Here is a 13,750-nt window from a genome sequence, read left to right as displayed (position 1 = left end):
GTGATAGAGGCCAGTTAAAGAAGATTTTTTTCTTTGCTTTGATGCTTCATTGTGAAAATTAAGACGCATCAGTTTCCTCCATGTTTTACAATCATGATTTAGAGTCAATTTTTTTTATTTACATTTGGATTAAAAAAAAATTAACTCTTCTTTTAGATAATTTGTGGAGTGGCTTAATGCATCATTAAAAGGGGTGTAAATCACCAGCTTTATCACAGTACGATGTTATATCGAGTTTTTTGGATGAAGATACGATATTTGCAGATATCACAAAGTCTTTGTCGATTTCCTATCAATGCGACTGATATGATACGATATCATCTGCCCATGTAACACTATTATTTACACTATCAACTATACAGAAGTAAAAAAAAAAACATGATTTGACCATTTTATTTCCAAGCTCTTACGTGTAACAGGCATTTAAATCAAAGCAGCATTCTTCTAATTTTAAAATAATAATAGATTGTCCATTTACTATTGTCTTATGGCTCAATTTCAAAATAAAGGTGCATCTTAAAAACGACGATATGGATTGAGATTTTAATTTTGCATCGATATAATTTGATCGTTAGTCATTAAATCGATATATTAATGTGGATCGTTGTATTGTTACAACACTAATTGTTACTAACTCTTCTGTGTTTCTGTTTTTTTCACACTTGAAACACAGTGCTTGTCTGTAGGAAGCACAGTAGTTCTGCTAATGGGCCTCTCCTGTTGCTGTGACTAAAATAAGGCAAGGCTCTGCCAGCTGGGAGCATCCGCAAAAGCATTCATGGTAGAAAAATCTGTCATATCTTTAAAAGTGAGGACATGACTGCTGCTTTATAGAGATGGAGCGATAAATGTGACTCTCCGGGTGTGAGAGTGTCGCTCAGCTCCTCCGGATGATCCGATCTGCTCCGTTTTTTTTTTTTTTTTTTTTTCCGTCTGACTGCTCGCTGCTTCTCTCTGATTTAGGTAATTGTTGCCTTACAAACTCTGCAGGCGTTCGTCCTCGGCCGGGCCAATCGCGAGCGCCTCGCCCCGTGACGTCGGCGGGGGCCGCCCTGCCAGATGATTGCGGTTGCCATGCCTACGGGCCGAGGTTACAATCACAGACGAGCCCGTTCCTGTCTGTAATAACGCGGCCTAAATGAGATCGATGTGGAGTGAGTGTGCCGTCACGAGGAGGTGCTCTGCAGCCTCACGCGCCGTTCAGGATGTGGTGACGGCAGCTCATTTAAATTCCTCTCTGAGGTGCTTCAGGGTCTTCATATTCAGAGCGGGGACTCACTGGTGCGTTTAAAGACAACGCGAAATTCAATAAAGCTAAAGTTCAATAAGTGTTTCCACTTAACGTGCGCCTCTTGCCGGAATAGCTGAATATTTTATAGACGAAATGAAAGTTGCTGCAGCACCTTATCTATTAAAAAATTAACGAGGGGCCCTTTTTGAAACCATGGAGGCAGTTTAGACAAAAAGGAAAAGCGAAATACAGATATAAATAAAGGAAGTGAAGTCCTGCATTTTTATTTGGAGTTTATTCCCAATTTGGTCTGTATGTCACAATTTTATCATGGTTTTGTTGTGATTTTAGCCCACTCTTTATTTAGTTTTAGAGTTTAAGACAAGCAACTGCTGCTGCCTCTCAATCTGCACTGCAAAATCAGATCTAAAAATAAGTAAAATGTTCTTAAAGTTAGTGTATTTATCCTTGATTTGGGCAGTTAAATAAGATTATCTGCCAATGGAATGAGTATTTTGACCCCTAAAATAAGATAATTAGACATCCTTCACTTGAAATAAGATGATGGAGATGAATTGTTCCTATTTTAAGTGCAAAAATCTTATTCCATTGGCAAATCATCTTATTTACCTGCTCAAATCAAGGACAAATACACTGCAAAAACGGAACTAGAAATAAGTAATATTTTCTTAAAATAAGTGTGTCAAGATTAATAAGTTAATGTCCAAACAGATGGAAGTCCATCTTTCTACAGAGCAGAGAACAAACCTTTTCTTTTTTTATATATATATATATAATTGGGGAGTATTTAAGCCAGCTGACAATCTTCCTAGGATTGGACGTCCGAGTAAATTCACCTCAAGGTCAGAGCAGGAAATGCATAAAACCCTGCAGCTCCATAGATCCCAGCATGTTAGATGTTAAGGTTCATGGCGGGATAATTAGAGACAACTAAACAAAGTGAAGTTCAGCATAAATGCTTCATGCTAACTGTGAAGCATGGTGGTGGAGGAGTGATGATTGGAGCTTCAGCCTGTTCTCCTCTGTAGACCAAAGCTGAAGCATCAACAGAGCAACGATCCCAAACACAGCAGCAGATCTACAGCAGACTGCCTGAAAAAGAAAAGAATCGCAGCGTTTCAATCCCCCAGTCAAAGTCCAGACCTCATTTTATCTGAAATGTTTGTGGATTTTAAATGTTTGTGCAAAACTGATTGGGCTCCAGCAACGTTGGAAAGAAGAGAATCCAAATGAGCTGCAGCTACAGAAAACAATTACTGAGCTACAAACCTGAGCTTTAAATGACTCAAGTGACTTCCTGTGATTGAAACTCCCCACCTTCCTCCTCCTCCTCCTCTTCCTCCTCTTCCTATCTCTATCAGTCGTAGCATTGTCATAGCAACTTCTTGTTCCTCCAGCCAGGCACCAATCAGCCTCCTGCTATGAAATGTGCAGAAAGTAAAGTTGCGTTAAGCGGCTGAAAGTAAGACGGAGAAGGATGATGGCGGTAGAGCCCTCTGAGCCAATCAGCATTCAGCTTTTCAGCTTGTTTTTGACCTCATTTCAGCGCCTCCTGCTGGGTAATCAGTGACACTTTTTAGCAAAGGTGTCAGCCTGGGTCAGATGAACAGCAAATTGCAGTTCCATATATATGTTTTTTTGTTTAAAGAGCAATAATATTGAATAAATAAAAAGTTGCATCTCTGTCCTCTACGTCCCCCAGTGCTCCTACGTCCCCCCCTGTGAGAGGGACAACCAGAAGAACAGAGACAATGTTCTGCTGTGGGAGGATTACTTCACCAAAGAGGTCAGCAGCCAGTCCTTCACCTGCTTCTTCAACCAGCAGAGAAGGTGAGACACAAACACACACACACGTCTATTTCCAGGTGTGAGACAGACAAATTGGAAGCGGGAGGACGTGTAAGAGTGTGAAAGCTCCCTCGCTGACAGATCGATCTTACCTCAGGAGATTAGAAGCCTGGCTTTAAGGAGGTGCTGTTTCTGATAGAAGCTTATCCACTTTCTAAATGACCCCTCTGAGAAATAAAACCCGACTCCATTTCATGTTTCTAGTGGGTCAAGACAGAGATGGTGACGCAAGTTTAACTCACACTTAGGTCGCAAAAATAAGCCTTTAGACTCGACTAAGACTTGCGTCCTAAATAAGGCTGAACGATTTTGGAAAATAATCTAATTCTGATTTTTTTCTTCTTAATATTGTGATTTAATGCGATTTTTTTTTTTCCAGTTTAATTTATCATGTGTTTTAAACATATACAAACAACAATTTAATTTGTTTCCTCGCTGTGCAGATTAGTTGCTAAAAGACCCGCAGCATCTAAACTCAGAGCAGAAATTATTGCGTTCTGCCTATGATATATTTCAACCAAAATTGCAATTTTGACTTTTCTCTGCATTAACCACAAGCAACAAAAATGGCCTCTAGATAAAGATGTTTGTAAACAAGGACTATTCAAAACAAGAACTTTTGGACGGCATACAAAATGACAATAAAGTTTGTCTAAGTCTAATGTTTCTATTGATCAGAATATTATTCAAGAGAACAGCTTTTAATTTAATTGGACATCAATCCTTGTTGAACATAAAGTGCAACCAACAAGCAAGTCTATGTATTAAACTGATTGACCTGTACTTAATGCTTTGTATGATTATATAAACTCTAAAACAAGTAATAAAATTAGATTTTCTCACTGCTGCAACTCTCTTCCCTTCCATGTGGAGGCAAACCCACTTTAAACATTTTACCAACACCTAAAGGACGTGTCTAATTCACTAATTGTTACTTAGTCAAAAATTGCAGACCTCTGCGATTTGGAAATTGCGTTTTTTTTAAATCACGATTATATTGAAAATGCGATTAATTGTTCAGCCCTAGTCCTAAAGATTTGACTTGGACTCATGATCTTGGTTTTTATCTCATGTAATGAAAAGTTAAAGGAAGCCAGTCTGTGTGCTGCATTATGGGACGCTAATGGCTAATAAAAATGTGGTCATGTTAGCCGTAGCTTAATAATAACGACCACATGAAAGTCTCTCCAACTGAACGCTGCATTAAATCACTTTGGAACATTTAGGAGACATGATGCATGTAACTTACCTCCAATATCATCTCATTGCTTAGCTAGCTGCAGCATTAAGCTTGGTTTTGTTGTAGATTTTCTCTTTATCAACAAGGAAGAGAACACTACTCAGTAAAATAGAGAAAGATGGATCTTTCTCTTTGCAATTTTATTCAAAGGCAAGGAGCGTTTGAACGTCTCTGCCCCCAACGCAGTCAGGAAACAGAGCAAGAGGAAAGAGGACACAATACACTTTTATACATTTTGAGTTAACGTGGGAGTAGTTTCATCTGAGATATAGAAGTGCACATAGCTTTGTCGATCCAATTCTTATTTATCACAATTCTTCCCTCTCTATCCTTGGGTGAATAAAACACTAAAACACAATAACAGAATAATTCACTCTGCAACCATGTGAGCTTTTTTCGCGCAGGAAAGTTGCAGCTGCCCCTAGACAAGATATGATCAGAGTTACATACATCAATAAAATTTTCCACAACAATTTATGCTTGACGCATTTACTTTCCGTGCGGAAATGAGACGCACAGAATCAAGCCGACACAATTTCTGCAGCATTTATATTCCGTGCAGCTATACCAACATTCTCCTAGCCTCTAGGGGGCAGTGCAGGGTCACCTATGGCAAGCTTACAACACTACACTACATGTAGTAGTAGAAAACACTATTGTTTTAAAACAAATTATAGTTCAAAAGTGACAACAATTTCTTTCCAAGAATTGTTCACAATCTGTTGATCGTGGCGATCTTTATGGCCGAATGATAACGGTGAATCTGCCCCAGTAGAAGTGTTCACTCATCTGCCATGTCTTTCCGCACAGTACCGTCTGCATACTTAGAGAATTTTCTAGCAATATGGCAATAGGAATTGATGTCTCAATGCCAGATGGAGCTCGACAGATTTTGCTTTTACAAGTGGGGCAAACAGCTTTCGCCATAGTGCTCCACTTGATTTATGCTTGTAAATAGCTTTATTATGATTCCTGCAAGGAGAATTTCAAATTATATGGACATGACAATGGGAGAGTAAAGGAAGAACAAAAAGTGAAAGAAAAGAAAAAAAAAAGAGTAGAGGTGAAAGAAAGAGGAGATAAAAGGAAGAGAATGATAAAACGTCCTCTGTCTGCTCCATCACCTGGAAAGAGACACAAAAAGAACAGCACAACCAACAGACATAAAGCAACAGATACACTCTAATAACACCTAGATGCCATTGCTAAATCATATATATTATTATGTAAGCTGACATGTGTAATGTGATATTTGAAAAAAGAAAGTGAAAAAACATAAATAAATAAATAAATAAATTATAAGATTACTGTATATAAGTGAACACTTAATACCTGGGACCTATTCCTATTGCCATATTGCTAGACAGGACACTGAGAAAATAAAAAAAAAAAAAAAAAAAAAAAAAAAAAAAAAAAAGAGAATTTTCTAGGTGCGCGGTATGGAAAGTTTTGCCAGCGCAGACGCCGTGTGGAAGATGTGGTTTGCTGAAATTACGTAATTCTGCTGTGCGTACTTCGCGGTTGCATCGAGGATAAACTAGACCTTAAGAGGACACTTCCTGCTAAGAGAATCAAAATAAAAGCACTTCCTTAATGCATGATTCTTCATACCCCTTTTCAGACATAATCCCTAAATTATACTTATAATATAATTATATAAATAATACTACTTGTGCATAATGTTTGAATGCATTAAATTTATAACTTCACTGGATTGTCTAATATAAATTCTTCATTCATTCATCCCTGTTTGATTTATGCATTAGTTCACAACTCATTTATTTACTTCCTACACTTTGTCTAGGTTATGTTGCATTTCCTACCTTAAAGGGGAGATATCAAGCAAAATCCACATTTTTAGTCCTTTAATACATTTTGTTGTGTACTGGGAGTCTTAAGGAGTGCAGAAAAGTTAAATTTAGTGTCTCCAGGGGTCTCGTTTATAAAGCTTGTGTACGCACAAAACTGGGCCTGGAACTGGAGTACGTCACTCTCCACGCAAAAGTTGTGATCTATTAAAAAAAAACTTGAGGGAAAAAATGTTTGCTCCGCACGGCAGCTCTGACCCAGGCGTACGCTCATTTTGGAGACGGAGATGATAAAGTGGTGATTTGCTGCCAAAACTGCATGATGACTCCTCTCACATGTTCATTTTCACTCCACATCAGACTTGATCAGAACCACAGTGTTATTCTTGCTTCTGCTGGTGACACAACTATACATAAGGAGCTTTTAAATGATTTACTTTTTACCAAGTTAAGTTAATGAGAGCAATATATGGGCTTTTACCTCTGATTTACATATTTAATAAACTGCTCCCTGTGATTTGTTTCTCCAGTTTCTTTGCCTTTTGTCCTTTTTTTGCATACATTGTTTTCTTTTTTTGGGCGTACGTACACTTTTAGTATGGATTCCAAGCAATGTTTTATAGATGAGACCCCAGCTGCTCTATAGATATGTTTGCTGTTGTGTCTCACAGCCATGAGAAATATAAACATCAGACTGTAGGACCTTTCTAGAACCGTCCTGGGGAGGAGGCACTTCCTGGGTCCTGATTCAAATCCACCTCTTCCCCAATGTGTGCCGCAGCAGACAACATCGGAGAGCTGTATGCTGGTGAAGATTCTCAGTCATCCAGGTCGAGGTCATTTAAAAAAAAGTTAAAAAAACAAAACAACAAGTCCACCCCCTTACCTGTTTTGGTTCAATTTGCATGTTATCTAAGCCATAACAAGGCCTTTGTTGGGCAGTACTATAAACCTTGGAACTCCACATTACTCCAGACATTTTTAATTGAGAAAGCTTTCTGGATGGGAAAAGAAACGTCTACAAACTTCGGAAAAAAGTCCAGTTGTTTAGTTTTTTAACTTTTTTTGGAAATCAGAGAGCTTTTGCAGGACAAGCTTAACCCAGACTGAGAGAAGCGGCTTTCCTCTTCCTTATGGTGCGGTCAGACCGACCGCGGTGTCCACAGCAGGAATGGTGGATTTACATATTATCCCTATGCAACCGAGCGGTTAGAGCATTGTGGTAACCGTGGTCTGCCCGGTCCGCTCAGAATTCCCCTTTCTGGTGACCTTGACTGGAGTTCACAAATTCAATTCAATTCAATTTTATTTATATGGCGCCACTTCATGAAACATGTCATCTCAAGGCACTTTACAAAGTCAAAATCAATCAGATTATACAGATTGGGTCAGATTATACAGATTGGTCAAAATTTTCCTATATAAGGGAACCAGTTGATTGCTTCAAAGTCCCGACAAGCAGCATTCACTCCTGGGGAACCGTAGAGCCACAGTGGACAGTCGTCTGCATTGTTGATGGCTTTGCAGCAATCCCTCATACTGAGCATGCATGAAGCGACAGTGGAAAGAAAAACTCCCCTTTAACAGGGAGAAGAACCTCCAGCATAACCAGAACCAGGCTCAGTGTGAACGCTCATCTGCCTCCACCCACTGGAGCTTAGAGAAGACAGAGCAGAGACACAGAAAGCTCAGAAGCTCACATTGACCCAGGAGTACTTTCTATGTTAGAGAAGACAGAGCAGAGACACAGAAAGCACAGAAGCTCACATTGACCCAGGAATACTTTCTATGTTAGATGGTAATAGAGGATGATCTGCCTCCCCTGATGATGTCACAGCTAACAGAACGCCAGACCAGGTGTACCTTCTCTGAAGAGAAAAATAACAGAGAACAAAAAGTTAAAAGCTGAAATAACAACAAACAATGCAGATTGGAGAGCAGTAGGAGAACTCAGCAGAGTGACAGAAATGGTCCCTGATGTCCTCCAGCAGCCTAAGCCTATAGCAGCATAACTATAGAGGTAGCTCAGGGTAACATGAGCCACTCTAAGCTTTGTCACAAAGGAAAGTTTTAAGATTAGTCTTAAAAGTAGACGGGGTGTCTGCCTCATGGACCAAAAATCTAAACTTTTCTGTCAAATCGTGTTGCAGCAACCATTCAGGGACTGATTGTTGTTGTGACACACAGTGAAGGAGCGCCGCAGAGACAAAGCTTTTATCAATCCAAATAGGAGACAGGAAAACTATGAAGCAAGGAATGCTCTTTAGAGGTTTTTGGTTGACTTTGAAAAAGCTAATTTAGTCCTTAAAAGGACCGTTGAATCATTTATCATCCGTCCTCCTCTCGTAGCTCCAGAACTTGAACCGACCAGCCGCCGCTTCTGTGGACGCCTCGGGTGATCTGCTCTGCTCTAGCAAGGACGCTTTTTTCCCCTTAAATGCAGCACCGTGACTAACTTGGTAAAATCGCAGTCCTCCAGATTGAGTTGAACAGAGAAGCGGATAGAAGCTGCTCCTAATTGATGACGCAGTGAAGCCGGGGTTCACCGCTGTGCATGCGAAATGCACGGCTAAACCAGGCAAAGCATCTTGTTGGCAGCGTCATGCTGAGGGGATGTGTCTCTGCTGCAGGGACGGGGAAGTTGCTCAGAGTTGACGGGACAATGGAAAGAGAAACTGGACCAGAACTTTCTCCCTGAACTGTCTGCCGGGTTCCTTGAAACAATTATGATACATGAAAATGCTGCCAATAAGCTTTGGATCCAGACTTACTGAGCTGCAGCTGTTTCTCCAAGAACAATGGGCAACATCTGTCTGTAAATGCACATAGATGGTCGAGGCATTTCCCCAAAGACTTTCTGAAAAATCTGCATTACCAGAGCTCACAGACTGCAAAACTATCTCCATTTGATATGGATTCAGGTTTTCAGTGGATAGCAGAAGAGTTAATATACTAGTCATTCCCAGCCGGTCCAGTAAAGCTTTTTTTTTTCTGTTCAGGTGGTTTTTCCATTAACACCAGAATATAAACCTGTTTGGGAACCTGAAAACTAGATTAAAATGTGCTGCTGGTGTTGCTGTTTGTGGGTCTGTTATAAAAAGCTTTTGTAAATCTATCATTACCTCCCTGTTTGAACCTTGTCTACATATCAGAAAATAGTTGATTTAACAAATAAGTGAGATCCTGAGCATGTCATGTTTTACTTTTGTTTCTCAGCGTGTCTGGGTTTACTCCGCTTTATTCCAGCAAAGCCTTTTTGAGCCTGCGACCACAAACTGACGAGACAAAGAAAAAGTGAAGAGCTGCTTTGGTGTGTCAGCTTTATCCCCCTATTATTCAGCCCATGCTTACCTGTGACCTCGGCTGCTTTTATTTTTATCTCTGCGGCAGGGTGAGGACTCTCTGCTTCGTAAATGAGGGCCCAGCGGGAGCTTGTTGATGCTGCACATCAGCTCTTCGGTCATATAGAAAGAAAACTAGAGCACTGCACAGCATTTTATTTAAAGATTTGAAGAAAAGAAAACACCTGGGCTCTGGGCTTATGTGTGTTTCTAGAGGGGATTTTAGGGTTTTATCGCAGATGTTTAAGATGCAAGAGACCATTTGGACTGATCGTGGGCTGCAGTATGAGTTGAAGCGTCAACAAACGCATAAAACACATCAAAAGAAAACTTTTTGAAAATTATTCCCCAATATTATTAAAACTTCTCCATCTCACCGTGAGGAGAAGAAAATCCTCCAAACCAGATTTGCTCCGATAAATGAATGAATGAACAATATGAAGACATGAAGTAACAGATGTTATTTTATTTGTTATAGAGACAACAAAAGCAGAATTTCAACATTAAAAGGTTTTACTCTCTTTATATTATTTTTCTTAAAGCATAAATGCATATTTATATTCCTAATGTGGTATTAAATACATTTTGATTGATTGTTAACATAATAACACTGCAAAAACGGATCTAAAAATAAGTAAAATGTTCTTAAAATTTGTGTTTTTGTCCTAGATTTGAGCAGGTAAATAAGATTATCTGCCAATGGAATGAGTATTTTGACCCCTAAAATAAGATAATTAGATATACTGCACTTGAAATAAGATGATGGAGATTAGTTGTTCCTATTTTAAGTGCAAAAATCTTATTCTATTGGCAGATCATCTTATTTATCTGCTCAAATCAGGGAAAAATACACAAATTTTAAGAACATTTTACTTATTTTTAGTTCTGTTTTTGCAGTGAATGTAATAAATATTAACAAATTGAAGTGTTTTTGTAATAATTTAGGCCTGAAGACAAACAGTTTAGATTTGTATTCCCAACCTACAGTGATGGAGAATTAAAGGTGGCCTAGATATTCGGGTTTTAATGAGAAAATGTTTGTCATTAGTTACATGTTAGCATCTCCAGAACATGGTGCACTAAGAACTGCAAACCATTAATATGGCCAAATAATTAATTACAGTAATTAAATACCAACAAAATGTCCCCGTAGCAACACAACAGCTGGGTTGTGCTTACAGTCTGAATTCAGGTTTTAAAATGAGCACTCTTTTTTTAGTTTTTACTCTTAATACAAAGCGTTTAATCTGAGTTTAATATAACTCTTTTCGTAGCTGATTTGTATTAGTCGACCACTTCACCATAACCTGAAGGCGCTGGGTTGCAGAAATGCATTAAAACTACGTGCAGCTGGAAAGTGGCATATTTACTGACAGTTTCTCTGTGCAGGAAAGTGTTGTAAAAAAAATTGTCTTGCAGGGGTGAGAGTCTCCTGAAGAGTTCTGAACAATAACTAAATGCAGAGCATCGTTAATATTTCTGACCTTTTCTTAGAGGCGCGGATCATTACCCTGGTAACCAGTCGAGTTGAGGCCTGCTGCTTGCATTACATGCTCCCATTATAGAAATTAGCCGTACCTCTCCTCATTAGATTGTTCCACTAAGATCTCTCTGATTGGACCTCTGGGGCTTAGTGGCAGAACCAAAGGTTCTCTGTGCATTTTTATTTACAGGACTGTCTCAGAAAATTAGAATATTGTGATAAAGTTCTTTATTTTCTGTAATGCAATTAAAAAACATGAAATGTCATACATTCTGGATTCATTACAAATCAACTGAAATATCTCAAGCCTTTTATTGTTTTAATATCGCTGATTATGGCTTACAGCTTAAGAAACCCAAATATCCTATCTAAAAATATTAGAATATCGTGAAAAAGTATACTAGTAGGCTATTCAACTAATCACTTGAATCGTCTAATTAACTGGAAACACTGCAGGGTTTCCTGAGCCTTGAAAAACACTCAGCTTGGTTCAGTAAACTAAATCACATGTATGGTAGTGGTTAAGAGACGACATCAGATTCTCACAGTAACTGGTGTACTGACCATGGCATTACTGTCCTTGATTGGCCTGCCAATTCCCCTGACCTGAACCCCATAGAGAATTTGTGGGCTATTGTGAAAAAGAAGCTGAAAGACACCAGAGCCAACAATGCAAATGAGCTAAAGGCCGCTATTGAAGCATCCTGGGCATCCATAACACCTCAGCAATGCCACAGGCTGATTGCCTCCATGCCACGCCGCATTGATGCAGTAATCTGTGCAAAAGCATTCCCAACCAAGTACTGAGTGCATTAATGGACATTTTCAAATGTTTGATTTTGTTTTGCTGTTATATATATTTTTTTTTTACTTGGTCTGAGGAAATATTCTAATATTTTGAGTTTTCTTCAGCTGTACGCCATAATCAGCGATATTAAAACAATAAAAGGCTTGCGATATTTCAGTTGATTTGTAATGAATCCAGAATGTATGACATTCCATGTTTTTTAATTGCATTACAGAAAATAAAGAACCTTATCACAATATTCTAATTTTCTGAGACAGTCCTGTATAAAAAAAAATATAAAATTGCTTTTAGCTAGTGCCAAATTGAACCAGCTGAATATCCCAAAGCCAGAGAACCAGTTTCAGTTTCTTTGCTTCCAAATCGGCGCGCTGTGTGTGCAGAATAACGTGAATACATGGGTTTGATCTAAAGGCCGTTTTGATGGTAATCAGAGAAACTAACTCACGAATCCTCAGGTGAATTTCCTTCTTTTCCTGCTTGTTTTTCCTCCTGTTTTAGGCCCGATGACGTGTTGTGGCAGCGCTCCCATGACACCAGCGTCCTGCTGCACTGCGTCCTCTGGCCAATGGTGTCTCTCCTTCTGGGCACGCTCATTGTGCTTCTGACGGTGTGCGCCCGCTCCCTGGCCGTCAGAGCAGAGGCGCTCCAGAAGAGGAAATGTTCCTACGAGGTGTGCCAGGACTTGTCCATCACGACCTCAGACCGCCGCGGCAACAAGCCCGGGGACCTCCTGGCCACGAACTCTGACCCCGAGCTGTCGTCGCCATCGAGGACCCTTCCTCTGTTTGCGGTGCCGGTGAGGCGGCGTGATCGGGAACATTAAGACACGTTTCTCGACTGCAGGTCATGAAATGCAGATTTGGCGACTGGACGCCGCAGATAAGCAACAGCCACAAGGAAGGGTTGGTTTGATGCCCGTCGGGTTGAAGATGAGGGTAAATCCAGCAACTTCAGCAGCTTTTCTCATTTACCTTCAGCCTGATCAGAAGGACCCTGAGCTGAAACACCTGAGCTTGTAGAAACATTGGCTGATCATTTGCTATTTCTGGCAGCTGAATCCACTTTGACTGAGTTCATGTTACATTTTAAAATCTCTATTGAATATCCTGTCAAAACTTTTATTTCTCATCTTTACTTTACTTAGAAAACATTGTTTGATGAAAGCAGATATTCTATATTAAATCTATTTTTTGTTTTGGGGGGGGGATTAAAGCAGGTGTGTTCATTTAAATGAAAGAAAAAAAAAACCTTTACATATTTGTTGAGCTTTCACTTTGCACTTTCAGTAATCCCAGAGAGAGTTTATTATAAAAATAGATTGGTTATTCTCATTTTACAATAGATCTAGTAGAATATCCAAATCAAAAAGGAGTGAAACCGCCAATCACAACCAACCAAAGCAGATCATTCATTACAAGAAAGTTTGCAGATTCATGTTTTGCATCACGTGACGTATCTCTCAGTTGTTCGAGTTTAAAAGTCAGAAAGGACTTGTAAATGTGACAACATGCGAGCTGGAGGTGATGAAGTCATGGATCACACGATACAATGTAAGTTTTAATAGTTTAATAGTTAATTAGCTGGGGGGGGGGGGGGGTACAGTGGTTTTCTCAATAAATAGGTTTCTGATGGAGCTACTGACATGAAATTCACACCAGATGCCAAGTAATCCACCGCCACAGAGTCTCATGCATTGCTCAGGTGTGATTTGACACATTCTTCGACGTAGCCTGTCTTTAAATCTTGATGGATCTGGGGCCACACTGATCTTCAGTTGTTTTCATTTATTTTCAGATGGATTAACATCTGGTGATTGATTGGGCCATTCTAGCAGTTTAAGTTTATTTTATCTGAAATGGCATTATCTATTCATCTTCCCTTTAATTATGTGAAGTACTAAGGTGTCAAATACTGACAGACCTCCTCACACTAGTTTGGAGGTGATGTGATGTAACATTACTTTCTCAACA

At 39.4% G+C, this 13,750-nt stretch overlaps 1 protein-coding gene across 1 annotated transcript in view; it reads left to right on the top strand.

The window, feature by feature from the left end:
• The window catches only part of LOC105930477 (calcium-activated potassium channel subunit beta-4), a 49,133-nt gene extending 35,940 nt beyond the window's left edge, over positions 1-13,193 (top strand). The window contains exons 4-5 of the mRNA XM_021319681.2: positions 2,955-3,082; positions 12,279-13,193. Coding sequence (XP_021175356.2) covers positions 2,955-3,082; positions 12,279-12,603 — 453 coding nt within the window. The 3' untranslated portion in view covers positions 12,604-13,193. The remainder of the gene's footprint in view (positions 1-2,954; positions 3,083-12,278) is intronic.
• Positions 13,194-13,750: the final 557 nt, after the last annotated feature.

This window comes from Fundulus heteroclitus, chromosome 17, assembly GCF_011125445.2.
Source record: "Fundulus heteroclitus isolate FHET01 chromosome 17, MU-UCD_Fhet_4.1, whole genome shotgun sequence".
NCBI classification, from domain to species: domain Eukaryota; kingdom Metazoa; phylum Chordata; class Actinopteri; order Cyprinodontiformes; family Fundulidae; genus Fundulus; species Fundulus heteroclitus.
This window is presented reverse-complemented; position numbering and strand designations above follow the sequence as displayed.